The sequence below is a fragment of the Pantherophis guttatus genome, chromosome 3 (genome assembly GCF_059756535.1).
Source record: "Pantherophis guttatus breed Tessera chromosome 3, ASM5975653v1, whole genome shotgun sequence".
Classification (NCBI taxonomy): Eukaryota; Metazoa; Chordata; class Lepidosauria; order Squamata; family Colubridae; genus Pantherophis; species Pantherophis guttatus.
In genome coordinates, this window is record NC_142065.1 from 56464672 (window position 1) to 56486567 (window position 21896).

General features: G+C 35.7%; 1 protein-coding gene across 7 annotated transcripts in view; it reads left to right on the forward strand.

Annotated features, from left to right (window-relative positions):
- The window catches only part of ST3GAL3 (ST3 beta-galactoside alpha-2,3-sialyltransferase 3), a 203742-nt gene that overhangs the window by 152222 nt on the left and 29624 nt on the right, over window positions 1-21896 (forward strand). For all 7 annotated transcript variants that reach the window (XM_034414877.3, XM_060689876.2, XM_060689878.2 and 4 more), the window contains 2 exons: window positions 3998-4144; window positions 18027-18173. In XM_034414877.3, coding sequence (XP_034270768.1) covers window positions 3998-4144; window positions 18027-18173 — 294 coding nt within the window. The remainder of the gene's footprint in view (window positions 1-3997; window positions 4145-18026; window positions 18174-21896) is intronic.

Genomic DNA, 21896 nt, shown 5'->3' on the forward strand with positions numbered 1-21896 from the left:
AGAGAGAGAGAGAGAGAGAGAGAGAGAATATTTTTTAAAAAACAATTATTTATATCTAGTTGCAGTAATTGCAACCAAATGCAATTTGGTTCCTACAATAGAAAGCATCCTCACTTATTGCATTTATTTATTATTTATATGCCGCCCTTCTCCAGAGACTCAGGGCGGCTTACAATGCTTTTAAGCAATAGTCTTCATACTTTTGTATATACCTGCTTAGTAGGGCTTTTTGGCCCGCCCTAAGCGGTGTTCTATTTTATACAAAGTCAGCTTATTGCCCCCACAAACCAGGTCCTCATTTTACCTACCTCGGAAGGATGGAAGGCTGAGTCAACCTTGAGACTGGTGAGAACTGAACTCGCAGTAATTGCAAGCAGCTGGCAGCTAAATACTACTTTAAGCATCACAGTATAGCATGCCGGCTTGACAGCCGCAGATAAAAAAACATTACAGAGTGTGGTGAGCACAGCACAAAACATCATGGGCTGTCCCCTGATACCAATAGACAAGATTGCTAGGGTTCGCTGTTTTAGAAGAGTAAGGAAAATCCTCAGGGATGACTTACACCCTGGTCAATACTTCTTTACCTTCCTAACATCGGGAAGGAGATATAGAAGCATAGCCAGCCACACAAACAGGCTGAAGAACAGTTTTATCCGTGGACTGTCAGACTCCTGAATGCAAAATAACATCATAACTATGTAGTACGATGGGCTTGCAGGGCCGACACAACATGTAACATGTTCACACTGGTTCAATAGGACTGGGTGTTTGTTAATATGATTTATTGGGTTTGGGATTTTCTGTCTTCACTGTGAGTTGTATTGTGTTGGGGGGGGGGTGCACAGAGGGAGCTCCACCAATCTCATTGTACATATGTTGTGCAGTGACAATAAAGGTTATTACTATTATAACTAGTAATTAGTCTTTTATGTCACTGTATAGGACTTTTGTTCCATTCCTCCATGGTGAACTGCTTCAGCTCAGTAATATTTGAGGATTGTGGCATTTAGATATGGACTTTGACTTTGGCATTCCAAAACATTGTGTTTGCTCTTCTTAATTCATTCTCTTTTAAATTTGCTTGTGTATTTTGGATTATTGTCTTACTGTTCAGCTGATGGGCACATAACCTGATATTCCGATACAGAATTCTCTGATGCAAAGCAGAATTCATGCTTCCTTCCATGATGGCAAGTTGTCCGGCTCTGAAAGAGCAAAGAATCACCAAATCTTGATATTATCACCTCCAGGTTTGATCATTGAGACCACAAAGGAATCATGCTCAAGGCTTTGAGGGACTTCATGTGGCTCAGGGCCATAAATTTTGCAAATTCATTATTAAGAAGTCTTTAATAGTTTTAAATCGAAGTTACTATTTTTTTTTTTGACCTGATAAAGCCTGAATTAAGACAAAACACATCCAACATATTCTTCAACTGGAATCTATGCTTCCAAGAACACAGCCTACTTCTTCCTGCTTTCTCAAATAGCCACATAAATTATGTTACCCTATCAGAGAATGCATATTAGTTACGGGAATAGACCTAATGTGATTACATTTATTAAATAAAATGCATTAATTAAATTTTAAGGGTAAAAACAAATGAGGGTCCCCCCCCCCAGGAGACTGCAACATTTCTTCCATCCAGTTTTCATTTACATTTATTTCCATATCGGTATACTCAAATTTATTTATTTATTTACTTCAAATTTATATACCGCCCTTCTCCCTAGGGACTCAGGGCGGTGTACAGCCAAGTAAAAACACACAAATACATAATACATAATACATAGATTAAGAACAGATTAAAAGGAAATATCTCAATTTGGCCCAAAATTTAAAAAGACAAACAAATTTAAAATCATTTAAAATCATTTAAAAGGATTTGTTAGGCCAGCCCGGCTTGTTGAAAAAGGAAAGTTTTAAGGGAACGGCGGAATACTTGCTGATCTGTACAATATATCTCTTTGAACTCTGATTCCCCAAAATGTGCATATTTTTAATATTTCTTTTGTGCTGGAGAGGCAAGTGTTTCATCTTTAAAGTAATAAGTCATGTACATCAGTAAGAACATTTTTTCATAAACACACACACACATTTGCCATATGAATATTGCTGACCTAGGTCATATACAATTTATTCAAGTGTTATTACAATGTAGCTTATGCAAATATTACTATATAAATGAATCATTTGCTTTATATACCATGATCTTCTCCCATGTCACCAGATAGAGATTGGCCTCAGCCTTATGCAGAAGTTTTTAATGTAAGTATTTGAATGTATATGGGAAGTTATAGCAGGCTTTTCCAACAGCGCAAACAACTCTTGTTTAGCAACAGAAATTCAATTGTGGTTGTAAATCAAGGACTACATATTATATTCTCCTGGTTCAATGCATCTATCAGGAAGATTTTTCCCATGTACTGTACATTTTAACCATTGCTAGATAATCATAAAGGTTTAAAGTGGAAAACAGTCTCAGTGGATAGTGGGGGGAAAGAAGACAAAAGGAAAGGAAGAATAGGAATCAGTACAGTGCCCACTGGATCATTTTGTTAGCTGATCATTAAATTCCAATATATTTTGTAACTCTTTTTGGCAGCAGGTAAATAATAAATGACTCATGGGAATTATTAAAAACAGTTTGTTAATTGTACGTTTGCATGTTTTAATTTGAAACAGATACAGCCGTGAGCAATTTCTCATTTTACTGTGTTGTGAAATTGGTATGTTTCTAGATCCACTGAGGATTGTGTTGGTGGAGTTCATTGGAAATATGATCCCAATCTTACATGGCTCATTAAGTTCCAGGACTAGTGTATTTTTAACAAGTTTTTTTTTTTAATGGATTGTTTTGGAAGAGATCAATGCTACAGCAGACACTCTGTAACTACTTGATGTGTCTCAACTAATCTTTCCTCAGTTGTAGATTTTCAAATAATTCTTTTTCCCATGGGCACCAAAAGAAGCAGAGACGAAACTATAGTAAATAAAGATATGTAATCCATTTTAGACATGAGCTGAGAGCCTAGTTTCCTAATATGTCAGAGTTCTCCCTGTCCTGGATTTATGAGGTGTTTTTTTTCTCTAGACATTCTGTTTTCCCTACAGCCCACAAGTGCAAAGAGCACACTGTCTATATAGCCCACTGTGAAAACAAAAGAATATACTACCAATCTTATTGGTCGGCCTAGGGAACAGCCCAGTGGGATCATATTTTTTTCTTCTAAGCACATCTTGCCTTAAGTTTAATCTTTCTCATTTTTCCAGAAAAGCAAAAAGTTTGCATGGATATGGATATATGTTCATATCCATGCAATTCTTGAATGCATCTTTTCTTTCCACTGTTCTTCTCCATAAAGAGTTGTGTTCCATTAAAGGAGTATGTCTTGTGTAAAATTTTTGAAATATGAATTTGAAATAAAAGTATGAAAGCTCTCTGTGTAAATTATTTATTGTAGCTGTTGTGTACAATATTTCAATCAAAATTAAAATGCCCTTAATCTGAATTCGATTTCTCGTGATTGCAGTTTATTTGTTAGTATTCTGAAAGTGAGTCTTTCCGGGGGGGGTTTCTTAATTCATGTCTAGCCCTTGAATTCCCAGAGAATCCTCTAACCAAATGTGCTTAATATGTGAGATCAGCCAATGTACACCATTAGTGATTTTTTCCCCCTCTTAATATGCATTGCCCCTCTGTTTTCTAAACAGTTGTGTTCATTAAGAAGGCCTGGATTATAAATCAGATGTAATTTCGAAAGATATTTGAATCTATGGATAGAACCTATCTTAAAGTTCCAAATAAGAATAGTTTTAAAAAACCCATTATTTTAATTTCTTACATTGTTTCCCAATTTTTCTCACAATTAACTGTTAGATTCTGGATGTAGTTCCTAATTTGTATTTCCTTTCAGCAGTGCTGGTGAGTTCAAAAGGAAATCAGGACTTGGGTTCTCTAACTATCTGCAATGGTCCTTTGCATTTTTACAGAGTGCTTCTGATGGCTTCTGGAAGTCTGTGGCAACCCATGTTCCAAGAGAGCCCAATGAGATCCGAATCCTGAATCCATATTTTATACAGGAGGCAGCCTTCAGCTTTATTGGCCTTCCTTTCAACAATGGCCTGATGGGCAGAGGGGTAAGTTTACATTGGAGCCTATCCCCAATATGACCCTTGCACTCTTTTGTATTGCAAATGGGAAATCAAGCCTAATAATCTAATAATACATTCTTCCCTGCTCTAAATCCTCATCCATATATTAAGTGAGTGGATGAGAACTGTATCACTTTTGGATTTTGTGCCATGTCCAATATGCTGATAGTAAATGTTAGATTGATAATGGTAAAAAAAAAAGCTAGAAACCATTCAGAAATAATAAAAAATTAATCACGAAATATGAATGCAAATTTTAATGTTAAACAGAGTATGAAAATCCATAGAACAATCCAGATCACATATATGGCATGCACTATATGGTGTTCCATTATAGAATAGAATAGAATAGAATAGAATAGAATAGAATAGAATAGAATAGAATAGAATAGAATAGAATAGAATAGAATAGAATAGAATAGAATTCTTTACTGGCCAATTGTGATTGGACACACAAGGAGTTTGTCTTTGGTGCATATGCTCTCAGTGTACATAAAATGTTTTGAGTATAATCAATTATGACTGTACTTGTAGCTTTCCTAGCAGGTGGGAATAGCCAAGTTTGTTCTCAGGCTAGGAATATTACATTATATTTAATATTACATTAATTTGTTTAATCACTTCAACATTAGTTTTCAAGTATCTCAGGGGACAACAATATACAATCTAGTGATATCAGACCTTTTGGAGCTTTTGGATGATGCTGACAATATCTGCTGTTTATTTTGACCATGAATCCCCCCCCCAAAAAAACCTTCAATGAAATTATAAGTGCTCCTGTTTGTCTTTCTGAGTCACTTCCCATCTAGAAAGAAGTTAAACAAGATTGTGCAATGGCTAAATTCTTTTTTAATTTTTATATTGTGGAAAATAATAAATTCCATCTTGCTAAATTTGACTAACAAATCCATTTTAGTTTTCCTTGATGCTAAAGAGATTACTTTTTTGTTTCGTGATTCCCAGAATTGCTCCTATAAAGACTCAAGACCAAGACCAATATAGTCCAATCAACATTTTCAATTTCTGTACTCTGAGTCTCTTATAATATATACAATTTCTAGTTACACCAGGAATCAGCAGTTGCTTCTGTAAAGGTTCCATTGAGGTAGAAAATAGTTGATCAATTGCTATTGCGAGGTGTAAAGGGAACAATTTAGGCCTTGCAATTTTTAAATATTAATAATCTACACAGTCCAATTACTTTCACACTATGTATGTGATTAATAAGCTTTCTTGATCCTTTATAAATTTTACATGTTAACATTATGTAGCATTTAAAAAAAAATCAATATTTTGTCTCTATTCTCTGTACTGTCTTTTCCTTTGGAATTCTCTGGCAGCTGATCCATGACTCTAAATAAAACTAAACTAGCATCGTAGTAAGGAAGAAGTAATAAGGATACATTCATTTCCAGTGTGCTCTTTTTTTTCATTCTTTGCCCATCATACTTGCAAATACATTTAAATGCCCTAGACTTGAAGGAATGTAATATGCACCTATATTGAATTTTTCTAGCACGTTAAATAGACTCTGTGAAAGTTTACATTCCAAGAATCAACAAATTGAAGTAGGATATAACTGTAATAAAAATAGAATAAAGTTGCTGAGTGAGGGACCCAGTATAGATTGTCTTGTAAATATCTCATGTACTGCTTTTTACCCTTTATAGTGAAACTGACAAAATAAGAGCATGACTTCATGCATCTCTGTCACCTATATATTTGTCTTTTTCTTTTTCCATTCCATTTTAAAAAAACAGTAATTCTCAAAGACAGTTCTCGTGTGCCTATTCAGTTCCTGAATTTAGCATTTTACAGGGAAGAGTTGTCATATCAGATTGATTCCATGGTCTTGTTCCCAACATTAGCATTTTTTTTATTCAAAGGAATGGCAAGGATAAATTGTATAGATGTATTTCATTATTGATGTTTTTTAACTACTTATTCAACATATATTGCTTGTTTGTTTCTGGAAGATGAATTTGTTAATACATAACCAACTGTTCCATTCTGACATTCTTAATAGATAAAATGAGGGGGGGTCACACTTCCCACTAAAAATGGAAAGAAAGGTGTGGGGGAAACCTACACTGTTTTTGTTTCTTGGCTGTCTCAACAGGGTTGTCCAACAGGCCTTGTCTCATACAGCAGTAAGTCAACTTTCAATACTTGCTAAGGAGGAGTAATCTCAGAACACATAGCTAGGTTCTTTAAGTATTTATTTTCATTTTATTTTTTATTTTACTTTTTTGCTTATTTAGTGGCTTCATAAGCCTAAGCATGTACTAGAAAAAGGATACAGTAAAGGAGTTAAAGTTATATGTTCTGCCCCTGTTAGCATATTTATAAGAATGTAATCTCCTGTATCAGGAATAAATAAAAGTTGTGCTATTCCTCACTCCCATCCTTCCCTCTCATGGCAAGAGGTCTCTTACTATGAAAATATGCTTATTTTGGCAAATAATTTCCAAACTGGATTATACACATATATTCAAAGCATATTGAAGTTCCGCCTTTTTTCATCTTGGTATTTGTTACACAGCATCCCTTTTAAGGGGAATGTTTTTAATCTTTTGGAGAAAAAACACATATAAATCTTTGCCATCCACTTTTTCTTAATTTATTTCTTATTTGTATTTTGAAATGTATTATCTTAAACATTCAAGCAATTACATTTTGTTTGGAGTGGAAATGAGATACTGTGGAAGAGTATGTTGTGAATCTAATTTTGTGAGGATTGGCTAAATTGTGTTTTTTTATATATATATATATATATATATATATAAAATATATATATGTATATGTATATATGATTTTAATTTTTTGCATATATATATCTCAGATTGGCAAAATCAACCAGGGAGGTTTTTAATTAAAACCTGATGTTTCATTTCACAAAAGCCTGCTTGGACATTTTTAAAATAGTTTAGTTTATGGGACTTTAAGAAAACAGATTTTGCCAGTGGTCTCTGTCACACAAAAGAAACAATAAACTAAATGTTCTGGGAATTTGTATGAAAACAATATGAAATAAAGATGCAGGTGTAGAGGTTTGGAAAATCAGGACAATGTTCCTTGTGTACTGACAATAATGATCCATTATTGGATCCAATGAAGCCAAGTCTTTATGTTTCCATTCAAGAAGAACTTCATGCATTCATGGGCTGTGCTTTCATATATAAGAACAATATGCAATGTAACCATAAGGAAAAACATGAAGGGACCTGGCGGAGGTTTTATAATGGATCTGGCAGAGGTACTGCATCCTCCTTTCTGTGTAGACCACTGTTTCTCAATTTGGCAACTCCCAAAATCCTCTAGCCTGTCATGTTATTTTCTTCAGGATATGAAGCTATGTGAGTTTTCAAAATTTTATGCAGAGGGCTGAAGAGAAGTTCTGCTAGGCCAATGCATCCTCTGTTCTTTCTATCTCGGAGTTACATTCAGAAGGTTCATGAACAAAGGCCTAGCTCGATATGTATTGTGATCCTATTCATAACAGCGCCAACACAGCTCTGGCTAGCTAATAATTCCTTTAGGATAATCCATTCCATTTCCCCCCATTTGTTTGTTTTCCTTTTCAGATTGGTAGCCCCATTTGAAGGCTATTGAGCCTACTCCGTCTTCATTGAATGCTTCTGTTTGTCTGTTATTTTTTATACTTATGCAAATCTTGTAATCCCAAATAGCTCACTGATACTTCCTCTCTTGATATTTAGAAGGCTCATACAATAATAGTTTCAATCTTGCTAGCAGCTGTTAATTAAGTTCACTACCAGAGAGAGTGTGACACACAGCACAGTCCTACTAAATTAGTCCTAGGAGTGAAATTAAGGCTTGTTGTGTGAGTCAAAAAACCCAGCAGTGTCTTTACTGTGAAGATTCACTCCTAGCACCAATTTAGTAGGATTTTGTTAACTTGTATTTATGAAATTTTCCCTTGCATACAGAACTAGATCAAAAAGTCTTAAAGAATTATTAAAAACCTGTGTAATCAGAGTCCTCTCACAGAGTGCCTGTCATCAATACATTCAGAGGTATACCAAGAGGTGTCATAGGAACACACAACTTGAAGTAGATGATGTCCTTAATAACTGGGGCCAAATTGAATTCCTTATAAAGGATTGAAATATTCCATTCCTCTTTCCAAGCTTAAATAAACTTCAGGGTGCTATAACCATGCCACATATGGTAACAATGTGCTGCCAATTAGCATTGTAATTTTAGGGTTTTTCAACAGGGCTGAGAAGGCCAAGTGTAATGGTTCAAGACTGATCCCATAGCATTTCATTCAGGATTTAATAAACGAGTATATGTAGGAACATTTATATCTACTTTGTACCTATAATTTTTTCCAGATGAAACTGAATAATACTGCAAAGTACAATAGTGCTTATGCAATAATAATGGATGAAAGATCCATTCCAGATTGGGACACTTGATTTTGAAGCAGAACTGTCTTTGGATTTGGAAATGAGGACATTAATTGAAGATTTGGCGCTACTGAAGATTTGGCAGAGTTCTCTTCTTGACTGGAAATCTTATTCCCCTTTCCTAATGCTATCAGTATTGGGACATAAATAAGATTTGGGCTATATGATTTCGGTAATATCCATGAGAAGTTTGGGAGCATGCTTCTGCTCCATTCAAATAACACTTCCAGTTTCCTATCTGTTTAGGGCCATGATGGCGAAACTATGGCACATGTGCCACATGGAGCCATATCGGTGGGCACGTGAGCTCAGCTCCAGCGCACATGTGCGCACCAGCCAGCTGATTTTCAGGCCTTCTGGGTCCACTGGAAGTCAGCAAACAGGCTGTTTCCAACCTCCGGAGGGACTCCGGAGGGTGGGGTGAGGAAGGCCATTTTCACCCTCCCCAGGCTCCTAGAAAGGCTCTGGGGAGAGCGAAAAATGGGCCTACCAGGCCCACTGTGCCATCACGTGCAAAAAGTGGGGGAAACGCAGGGGGGTCGCGCACACATGCGCGGGGGCAGGAGATTTATGGGTGTGGGCACGCACACTCACGACTCCCCCCCTTGCTCCCCCACTTTTGGCACGCAATGGCAAAAAGGTTAGCCATCACTGGTTTAGGGGAATAAAAGGAACATGCTAGCTATAAACTTCAAAGCTGTATATTGTTTAAAACTAACATATCCTTATGGTTACCATAAGACTATCTTTTGTGACTGTACGATCTCACTTGTGCTGATTAACTTCCACGATCTATTCTTATTAATCCTTCTTATTTCTGTTTTATATGTGCAGAGTTTATCTTTTTTTTTTTTTTTTTGTTCTTTGCACTATAGTGTCAGATGTACAGTCTGGAATCTATTTTTTAGGAGTGATAATAGACTCATTGTGTGGTCCTGGTAATTCACGAGCTAAGCTTGTGCTATTATTTTTAGTCAGTTTGTTGTCCTGGTGAGAAATGCTATCCATAGAATTAGGCTGAAATCAATCACTTCCAGCATGAGAAACTGGAGCTGTCTACAACTGTTAATAATCTATTTGGAAATAGTTTTGGAAATTTTGTTGACAATCAGTAGTTAAATGTTCTGAATATGTTTACCCAAACCAATAAAAATGTAATCAGTTACAACAATGATATATATTTTTTTCAATTCTGATTGATGTAATAGATAGAAACAGGTAGCTTTGGTTGAAATGTAACTAGTTGACTTTGCTACCAACTATATTTGGTAGAACTGACTTTGATACTGATGATTGATTGATTGATTTGTTAAATTTATAGGCCGCTCATCTCACAGTGCAAGGCAACACATACAGTATTTTTTTGAAACAGTTCAGGAGCAGATGTCAATTTAAGGGCTTTTTGAGGGAAGAATGGCATTCTGTGAAATGGAACACACATTCTCAGCTATGCTCAAAACCATCTTGTAAGCTCTCTCTGATGGAAATCTTACTGGATTTTGAACAAGATTTTTCTTTTCTTGGCTTAAAATTTTGACCAACTGCTTTGCCTTTGCTGGTGGCAAGAGAAAGGTGAGGACAGCTGAGAAGCTTTTTACTGCCTTGACCTGAAAATATGCTGTGGTTTCCTACCGATAATATTCTGGCTAATTAAGCAAGAACAGTTTGATACTGGGACTAGTTATACAGAAAATACATCACCCTTTATGACCACATTGCTCATTGGTCCTAATTGTCATTGTAACCCTAGGACTGCCTGTACAAACCTTGTAATTATTGTATGCAACATTTACACAAATATTACATATTTAGGAAGCAGAACAAAGTAGCTTTTAAAATGGCAGATTTGTATCAAAAGATACTTGTGTGGAACTTTTCACACATGATGGAATACTTTCTCTACTGTAGAGGGAAACAACGTGATTTTTCCTGACATAATTTGGTTTAAGATCCAGTTTTGATGAGTTATAAGCATTATATGGCATTTTTGTTTGCATGAGATAACAGTATCCTGTTGCTTAAGTTATTTGTTTAAACCAATTATTCATGGATATTATTCCCCTTTTTTCTTATTCCTAGTGCTCAATCATCCCATCATCAAATATTAATATAAACAAGCATTTAATTTCACATGGACATGAACAGCTTTCACAGGCTGCTCAAATCAAATTTAAAATGGGTGATTATTAAGGTATCCAATAATTTATCTCACTAGACTGATCAAAAATTCAGGAGACTCTATTGAAATTATCTGGATTCTCATTGTTTTAGTTGTTTTTATTTACATCTCCTGATGTATTTCTTACTGAAACTTACTGAGACTCTGGGCAGCATAAAAAATTTACACAATAAAAACAATAAATAGAATAAAAAATAAGTCTCATAGAATAAAATTGACTAAAACAGTAACCTAAAAGTGAAAAATTAAACCTAAACATTTATTTTAATAAAATTAGAAAACTTGATGTGAGTGATCCTTTCAGCTTTTAAAACTACTTTGCAATTGTTTGGTTCATTATATTTTTTTGTCCATAATTGGGAATTGCAGGTTGGGCTTTTAAAAGCATTAATGACTTTCTGTCCCTCAAGCTACTTCAAGCTTGTTAATAAATTTATTGCATTAGCATTACATTTCAAGTGATGGATTTATACTTCTGTCATGTTCTGGCAGCTTCCATTCCCTTGAGGATTAACCTGAGATCAGGAAGTCTCAGTGATTCATAGGATTGTCACCTTCCTGGTTGTTTTGTAGTTTAGTCCTAAGGGTGTTTTGCCCACATGTGTATCTAAGGACTTGACATTCAGTTTGTCAGAGTGCTTTTGGTGGGCAGTGGCTGGTCTGTTTTCTGAGAACTGTAGATCTTTTAACTTCTGGTCTAAATAAATAAACATGCTTCTGCTGTGAGTTAGTAAAACGTGTTTCTTACAGACTATTCTGTATCAGATTCTTTCCAGAACAGTTCTCAGTTATGAAGGATCGATTGAGTTGTTTGTTTGTTTGTTTGTTTGCCAGAGTGGATTTGCAGACTATAAATAGTGGGAAAAAAGTTAGGAAAAGTTTTCTCTGCCAAAGGTTTCTTCTTCTTTCTGCTTGCATTTTGATTGGAAAACCAGTCTTCCCTAACTTCTCCATCTAGGATTCTTCTTATAATCTTATGTTCTTATCCTGAGCATCTCAATTTAACTTTATCCTGAACTATTAATTCTGTGTACAGTGCAACTCATAATGCAGAGTCTATTCTGTTATAGCACCCTTAGCTATTACAGAACCAACCCCTAGCCAATAAAGTTCTCCATTGTTTAATTATGCAGAATGATTAACAGGCATTGAATTCCAACTGCAGGAATCTTTGCAATCACACGGGCAAAAATAGGAAAATACTGTGTCTCATTTGATATATGTGTGTGTGTGTGTGTGTGTGTTCTCCATTCACATTTATGCCCATATAAGATCATAAATAACATTGATAATGAAACATTTGTCATTTAGATGTTGCCTCTTTATCTTAATGCATTTATACTACATTATGAGAACGTATTATTTTAAGTAAGCGTCTGCTTTTGAAATTCTTTGGGGGAGTAAAAGATAAAATATTTTTCTAAAATAAAAATATGATGTTCCCTCATGCACAGTGGCAAATGCAGTAATTTAGATCAGGATGAAACTACCTTTTTTCATTTAGATAGACAGGGATTGCCATCTAAATTTCAAATCAAACTTTCTGGGATTATCCGCTTTTTGGAGGGATATATTATTTTTTCTTTGGGTTTGCTTTAATTACTGAAATAAGATTTATACCCTTTTGTTTTTAGTATTGTATGAAAAAATAGCAAGAATTACAATGCTGCATTTTGGCATTTGCTGTCAGACATTGTTAAAACAACATCTGGAGCACTTGAGGTCCAAAAAAAGAGGGGGAGATTACAAGCTTCAGGTGGCCCTGGGACATATACAACTCTGATTTAAAAAGTGTTTAGTAAGCGATGTCCGCACCCAGTTGTACTCAAGGTGGGATTTTCAAGCCATATGTTTGTTAATAAATATTATTACAGTTTTTACACAATGTGCCAGCTATTTGAAAAGATTATTATAAAGCTATAGCCTTCAAAATAACCAAAGAAGGACCCAAGGAACTAAAACTTTGGAACATCAGCAGGAATTGTGCTTGCCACAGAATTAATGGACTATTTTGCTTCAATCATGATCTCTCCATGGCACAGTAGTTATAACTTTACACCCAGAACTGCTGTTTGATGATCTGGTTTCAATATTTAATCTAATCCAATTTTATCTATAAACCAATTAACCGTTGAATCCAACCAGCATTAAGTACAATAGCAAAAAGTACAATTTGCTTGTGTTTGTACAAAGTTGTGGTCTGGTTTTCATGAGCATTTGAGTTTATAACCCTTTTTTGTGGACAGACTATGTGATGTATTATTAAACAGGAAGATTTTTCTGAGAGACATTGGTCTTCTCTTCTCTTTTCAGTTAAAATACTCTTCTTTTACCAATGAGCACTGTTCTAATATAAACTTGAACTATTTTGCCTGGCATTATGAGCTTAACTCCTGTTCAGCAGTTGTCCAGGACCACCTACAACCTATTTATTCCAACTACTATAGTTTCCATTCCCTATGCATTGGATAGCATGTTTGAAACTTAACAACATGAACCCAGAGAAATACCTTCCTTAGGAACCTTTGGACTTCATTAGACTTTGATCCAACAGATTACCTTAGATGATGTAATAGTAATTTCTAATAAGTTGTCAGAGATCCTTACAATTTTTCTCATATGGCAACCAGAATGATATTTACTATTTTTTTCTTCTGCATCACATGAAGTTGACATTTTGCAAATAATGTACCCATCATATCAGCCTGAAATGTTAAAATACTTAAAATGCTCTTTGATGCTTGAGATCACTGATGAGAATCCATTTTGCACTTGGAGTGCTATATATTTTTATTGCAGTAAATATTGTTGGAAAATTACTATGGATAATTCTATTTTAATTTGCATCCAATATACTCCCAGTCATTTCCTATATCCAGATCAGAGCAAGCTTAGACATAGACCCAGATAGCAAAAATAAATTTAAAAAATAATTTAAGATTTATTTATTAAACATCATCATCATCATCATCATCATTTTATTTATATACCGCCCTTCTCCCGAAGGACTCGGGGTGGTGTACAGCCAGAATTAAAACATAAATATACAATATCATAGTTAAAATTAATTAAAATCATTAAATAGTTTTGGCTGAATTTTAAAACCCAAAATTAAAATCCAATTTAACAATTTTAAATTTGTAGTATTATGAAATACTAAAAAAAGTTAACTGGTAAAATGGGGCAAAAGCAGGGAGAATGAAAGGTATGAACAAGAGGCAACAATTTATACACTCTATCTCATTAGTTATATGTCCAAAGAGACCGAATTTCCTCAGTCATGGAAACAATACTATGAATAATTAGCAAGGCCAGCCTGAAGAGGAGTGGACTTTGGCTATTTCAGTTTTAACCCTCTTATGTACATAATAAGGTAAAATTGAAAGTAGGGTACCAGGCAATCCTTCCTCTATTATGTACCCTTAAAGAAACAATTTGGTTGAAAGGGATAATGTATATAACATATATTGTGATACTCAACCTACTGTAGCTACTCAGACTAAAAACCAAATACACAAATAATTGCTCCTTAACCTAGTATGATAGTTGAAAAACTCCCTTACCCTACTAGAATTACTGATTGCTAAATGTATGAGGAATAAGAGGAAACATATTTGGTTTTCTTTCAAATATATTAAAAGAACTGTGCTAATGGTATATTGGTGGGCTAAGACTAATTTTAATAAACTAATCCAGTGATGGGTAACCTCTTTGCTGTCGCGTGCCAAAAGCAGGGGGAGAGTGGGAGGGTTGCACACGCACGTGCCCAGAGCCTTTCTTGGAGCCTGGGGAGGGCGAAAATGACCTTCCCTCACCCCCCAGAGGTCCTCTGGAGCCCGGATATGGCCCATTTCCCAACTTCCGATCCCACTGGAAGCCAGCAAACGGGCTGTTTCCGGCCTCTGTAGGGCCTCCAGAGGGGTGGGGAAGGCCATTTTCGCCCTCCCTAGGCTCCTAGAAAGGCTCTGGAGCCTGGGGAGAGTGAAAAACGGGTCTTCCAGTCCCACCGGAAGTTGGCAAACGGGCCATTTTCTGCCTCCGGAGGGCCTCTGAAAATCAGCTGGCCGGTGCACACATGCGCGCCGGAGCTGAGCTAAGGCAACGCTCTCATGCCCACCAATATGGCTCCACATGCCACCTGTGGCACACGTGCCATAGGTTCGCCGTCATGGAACTAGTCCTTGCAGGAAAGATCTACCCAGCAGGAACATTCAAATACAGTATTGCTTGTCCACAGTAGTGCCAAAAATAATATGAATGTGATATGATACCTTAATTTTTTTTAATGGCACATTAATGGTATGTCAATTTTCACCAACAGAAAGTTAGCATTGAAAATATTTGGAAATAATTGTTATACTGTCTTTAAAGTAATTTAGTGACAAATTTTACAGACCAGATCCTGAATTAATATCTGCAAAGTTATTTGAAAAAGAAACATGATTGCTGGATAGTGTGTTAAAAATTCACTATTTATTTTTAAATGGATTATCACTGAAAAAAGTATCTCTGAAAGGAGATTGAACATCATAAGTGACAAGAACTGCTTATAAAACCTGTTTTATTATATAAGTAGTGTATCTACCGGTATATGTCTATGGGGGTGGTGAGGCTGATAGTTTACATTCTGTTCCATGATTATATTTATAGTAACCATAAAGTGTTTGAGATATGAGATAGGAATTGAAATTAATTTTCAGGAAAGAGTGTTTATGATAACCTTTTGCTGTTAGCCAGATTTAGTTGGTTAATTTTGACAAGGCAAATTGCAATGAGTTTGCTTGAAAGCTCAAAAAGAAGTACTCCATTGAAGAAATTGCTTGTCATTAATATTCTCTTGAACAACTAGCATTATCCTATCTCCCATGTGAAATAAAAACACCTAAAATTTATAGACAAAGTAGATATGAGAAATTTCTCTTCAGAAATGTATTTTAATTATACTGATATCTCCTGCCAGTCAGAGATAATGACATAGAAATGACCTCAGTAGTTTATAAAACTGGCAAGGCAATGAAGGAGCAGCAATCCTGTTGTTAGAAGTATTCTTTCAAAGACACAAGAAGATAAATTTGTTTAACTGAGATCTAGGATTGTCCACCCAGTGTTAGAATGCAGTGCCTGGAATTTTCACTATTCTGAAACAACTGATCTTTTCCTTAATGAACCCTATCTGCTTCATCTTAGACAAGATTAACTCCTAATAGGTAACATGAGGAACGGGGGTTAAAAGTAAGTATGGGTGCATGCATGCATAAAATCTTGGAGTTAAGCTTGACTCCATGTGACTTCATGGAATGAAAACATCTATGTATTTTTCTGAACAGCAAAATAGTTGTACGTCATAATCTCCTTCTGCTATGTTGTTTGTACTTCCCAGATTAACCTACAGCCCTAATGTTTCCTGTTAGTCCCTCTTCCTAGTAGTAACCAGGTTATGTACTCCTTCGGTTTTGTGATTAGCCAAAGTCAGCTAGATGCTGCCATGTAGCCTGGCTAGTTTATGGATACTCTCTGTTAAAGGTTTTTTTTACTGTGATTTGTGGGCATCAGCATTATAAGGTGATCCTGCAAGGAATTACTCCCTAAAGCAGCTGGTAGCATTACAGTCTCAGGCAGTTAGGCAGTAAGAAAGGAGTCAAGCAAAAGATAGAGCTTTTCTACTTCTGCTGGGAAGAAAAATTATCCTAAACCTTATAATACCCTTAATACCTATAGTGCCTTTCACACATACAAATTTCAGTCCCAGAACTTTCCAGCCACGATGGCCATTGTCAAGAAATTTTAGAATTGACCTCCATTGATTTGGCAGGTTCCCAGGTTGGTTAAGATTGTGTTAGTAGTTAAGTCAGAAAGAGGTACGGGTAGTCCTCAACTTATAACAGTTAGTTTAGTGACCATTCAAAGTTACAACGGCACTGATAAAAATGACTTATGACCATTTTTCACGCTTACAACCATTGCAGCATCCCCATGGTCATGTGATCAAAATTAGTCTGCTTGGCAACTGGTTCATATTTATGACGGTTGCAGTGTCACGTAAATAGCTATTGCAACCTTCTGACAAGCAAAGTCAATGGGAAAGTCAGATTCACTTAAAAACTGTGTTACTATCTTAACAATTGCAATGATTCACTTAACAACTGTGTCTGGAAAGGTTGTAAAATGGACAAAACTCACTTAACAACATAAATTTTGGGCTCAATTGTGGTCGTAAGTCAAGGACTACCTATACCAGTAAATTATCATTTCACATTATGGTACCACAGTTAGTTAAGCGTTGAATTATATATGTTCGCATCCTTCAATATGTATAATTCATTCTGCTTGAAAATACATAAAACGATCATTTACTACAGAATGCCTAATTTAGAAATCCTGCTTTTCTAGTCTGACTGTTCTCAGTTGCTCCAAAATTGTTGTAAGCCAATCAGCACTCATCATAAACATGATTTTTGAACTTTGACTTGAATAATTATGGAACTATTCACTGATACTTCACCTTTTTTTCTTCATTTTCAAATTTTGTTTTATTCAAAATATTAAAAAACAAACTCCAAAAGAAGGAAAAAGAAAAAAAAGTGAATCAAAAGTAAAAAGAGCCTTGGTAGTACAGTGGTCTAAGGCACCCTGTTATTAAGCTGGTTATTAAGACCAGCTGCCTGCAATTACTGCAGGTTCGAATCTCGCCAAGGCTCAAGATTGACTCAGCCTTCCATCCTTTCTAAGGTAGGTAAATTGAGGACCCAGTTGTGGGGGCAATAAGCTGACTTTGTATAAATATACAAAAGGATGAAGGCTATTGCTGAGCACATTGTAAGCCGCCCTGAGTCTCTGGAGAAGGGCGGCATATAAATCAAATTAAAAAACAAAAAACAAAACAAAACTAGAGAAGACGACACAAAAATGTGCGTAAAAAGAAAAAACAAAACAAGCATATACATAAATTATATATTATCACTTTTTTTCTATAGCCATTACAGTTGATGTCTTTCCTTTTCCTCTTTCTTCCTCTGCATTCTGCATTGCATTCCTATCCTATTGTCGATCACCATGAAATCTTAACTTCATATTCTGGTACGTAATTCACTTTAGCACTGTGTTGGAATAGACCTTTAGACTGGATCCTCAAAATATTATCTCTAGATGTAGTAGTCCCACTGCATTTCCCACTAGGGATCTGTTCACAGATTGCCACTTAAGAAGATGAAATCTTATTTATTTGCGTTTTGCTTCATTCCCCTTTCCTCCACAGAATATTCCTACTCTGGGAAGTGTAGCAATTACCATGGTGCTCCACAATTGTGATGAAGTAGCTGTGGCTGGATTTGGTTATGACATGAACTCTCCCAATGCACCACTACATTACTATGAGAACATCAAGATGTCTGCCATCAAAGAGGTAAGGAATTTGGGTTAGGGTTAGCTTAATCTATATTCAGAAGTTTAAAAAACCCTTTGAATTCTAGGAGACAAAGGATATCTTATCTTCATATTCTTCATTCGGGCCTACCAGGCATGAACTGTCTACTTTTGGAAATAGGTTGGTGGATTGCCCTTGGCTTGATCCTGCAGGCTTCTTATTATGAATGCTATTATAAAATTATTAGTTTTCTTTACAAAGTACACAAGCAGGTTCAGCAGTTCCTGATTCATTGTACTTCGTTGTACTTCTAAGGATTCATGCAAATAACATAGTTTATTTCACATAACTGCCTGCAGGTTACATTTCCTGAATAGCTGTGACAAAAAAAGTAAAAAAAAAAAAACAGGACTTAAAGAATTAAACAAGACATTTAACAAAGTTGGCTATGCTGCGTTCCCTTCACCTGACTATTACTAATACAGTTATATGTTGAATAGACTCAAATTGCTTTTAAATAATTTTTAACAGGCTTTGCAAGAGCAAAACTGAAGACTATAGTTTTGCAGGGATGTGAAGAATTTTTATTGGAGAGCCTAAACAAAGCTACATTTTCTCAAGTCCTTTGGGAAAAAGATATGACTACACAGATGTATTAATCAATATGCATATACCATACATGCTTTAAGAATCTGAAAAATCAATGTTTTGCATAAATAATAACCATACAGAATCTTGCATCTGATAAAAAAAAACTTCATCTAGACATGGGGACAACCTCAAGCTTGGATCTACACTTTCATGATCTACACTTTCAACAGCAGCAAAATAGAATTACTTTTTTAGTCTTACTGCATCTGAAAAGTGTCTTCCAGCTATCCTTTTTACAATGAGGTTTATTCTTTTAGGGAAAGATCAGTCAGAAGAATTGTGTGAGCTGTTGGCAGGGCACTTTATAGATAACATTAGTGAGAGATGCTGAGGGTAAAGCCATGAGGTGATATTGGGAATAGTTTAGCCCGGATCCTGAGGAAGTGGACAGAGTTCTTGGAGAAATAAAACTCTTAAGGATAAAGACATCAAGAGGCTTCAACTCTAACATTTACTGAACCTGCAGTGTCTATTAATGGAGGAGCTGTTCACCATTGTTTGAAAAGCATTATGAAAATATGTATCTTTTATCTTCTTCTCCTGAGGTTATTTTTTATTAAGCTAGCATTTTAGCATGAAGCGTGAAGCATGAATTCCTCACCACCCATTCCACATAGATTGCCTTTTCACGTTACCTGCTCTATGGGGACAAGATTGATCTTCCCTTCTGAGACACGAGTTCTCTTAAGTTTCACTTCTAATGTTAGGAGAACCATCTGCTGGCAAATGTCCATAATTTATTCTTCAACCTTTTCCATGTTGAACTAACTAAATGAGGGAATTGCACTTCTGTTGCTTCTTTTTAATATTAATGATTCTTAATAATTGGTAGTCATCTGAGATTTAAGTTGAAAGGTAAAAAGGATAGTAACCTGCCTTTATCATTTTCTGCTTCTCCCAGGAAAGTAAAATGAGATGCTCCAAAATCAATAGCTTGCACAAATGATAAGAAAAGAGGTAAAACAAATTAATCAATCATAACAAAGGGGCACACATTTTTCCAATTGCCCTGCACTTTGGAAAGCTATTTGAATCCTTTGATATGAACAAGCTGATAACCATAATTCTACTTTTCTTTACATGAAGAAAATACATAAGTGTCATGTTACACGGTATCTACTGACATGATGTCACATTCCACTATTTGTTATAACCAACTATTTTTGTTTGTGCTAAATTTTTGGGATAGTAATATTTGACCAGATATATGCAAAATTTAGAAGTATGATGGCATCAAGAAAGAAAGCAGAAAATTAACCATCGTAGCTTTGGGACATCTAAATATGAAGGAATTCTCAGAAGGGCGTATTGGTTTCTTCTATTATTTCTATTCAGGATTAATAGTTAAATGTGGATTAAAACCTTAAACAATTTAATTGGAGTTAAAAATTCTACCTTTTAGCAATCAGTCTTTGGGATTCACCAGGAAGACAGTGTGAAACCTAAAAGAACCATTGGATGAACTGACTTTTTTGAATTGCTTTGTCAGAAGGTTGGAGTCTAGCAAAGCCCAGAACACATAAAGCTACCTGGGTGTCCAATCTTCAGTGAATTCCTTGATGACAGCCAAGCATTAAGGGGGTTAAAAATCTTTTTGTTGTCGTTTTGTGTTGCCATCTGGAGTTTTGCAGCCCAGACCTGATTGCACCGTAAGCAAAAAAAGTATATTCATGTTTTCCTAGGTAAATAGAAGAAAATAACTGTTAGATTATGGTCTGCATAATCCTTTAGCTTTAGCTGTGAAACTAGCCAACTTTAAACTAGTGGTAAAGACATTGGTTCAGAGTGTGTATTAAATTGGGATTCCTGATAACACTAAGTCTAAATTGTTTTAAAAATACAACTAAACTTTGCTAAAGTCTCCCCTGCCTCTAAACAGGACTGAACCTGTTTATGTAGGAAAGGCAGCTGAGATATGTTTTGCACATAGTGCTATAAGAAAACATATTACCGGTACTTTGATTTTTTTTGTACAAAAAGTAGCAGAAAATAGGTCTAGGTGCCTTTGTAATTTAATAAATCAATGGAATAACCAAATCAAAGAAAGGGGATAGTTTGCCTACATAGAACAGGTAGAACAGTGTCTTCCTACCCCGTTAAGCCCAAGTCCTTGTTTCAAGAAGGTGAAACAGCCCCTCCCCGAATTCTCTTTGTTTTACACAGAAAAAATAAATAGAAACTGTCTTCCTGATGTTGTTCCAAGTGTATGTGTATTTATTCATAGGAGACTCTTTGGGAATGTCCATCAACCAGCCATTCTATTGTGCTATGTCTTAGAGAGAACAGACCTGCAGGCTACAGCGTGTGTTCCCTAACACAAGGTGTGTCATTGATTTACACGCAATGTCTGCTTGACATATCCCTGGACACCCTTTAAAAACCCAATGACTCATTTCTGGGGAATTTCTTCTGAATACACATAAAGCTAATTAATTGCATTTGTTTGCAGCTGGGTGGAGATTGCCCCTCCTGTACGAAGATGTGGTTGATACTGTATAATCTTAGTACAGAATAGAAATAAATGCCTTTTCCTGCTACTGGGTTCTATTATTTGAAGTTTGTATTATGTGAAGGCCAAAAAATGCTTGCAAAACAGTATCTTACAGACTGCAGATGGAGAAGGAAAATTTATGGAGATTACTCATGAATAAATTTACATAATGTCCTTCAAGTTTTTAGATTCTATAATCTTCCAGCATTTGAAATGGACACCCAACATTAGAACCATCATTAAAGACACACCAAAGAATGTGTTTTCTACATCAACTCAGGAAATTCAGACTACCCCAGGAGCTGTTGATACAGTTTTACAGAGGAATGATTGAGTCTTGTCATTTTACTTCTATAACTGTCTGGTTTGGTACAGCAACCAAACAGAACAGGTACAGACTCCAACAGATAGGACTGCAGAAAGAACAATTGCAATCATCCAGCCTTCCATAAAAATCCTGTACATTGCATGAGTCAGAAGAAGAGCTAAGAAAATATCTACAGACCCCTCACATCCTGGATATAAACTGTTTCAATTCCTCCCCTCGGGATACTGCTATAGGGCATTTCATGCCAAAACAACTAGACACAGGGACAGTTTTTCCCCTTGTCGCATCACTC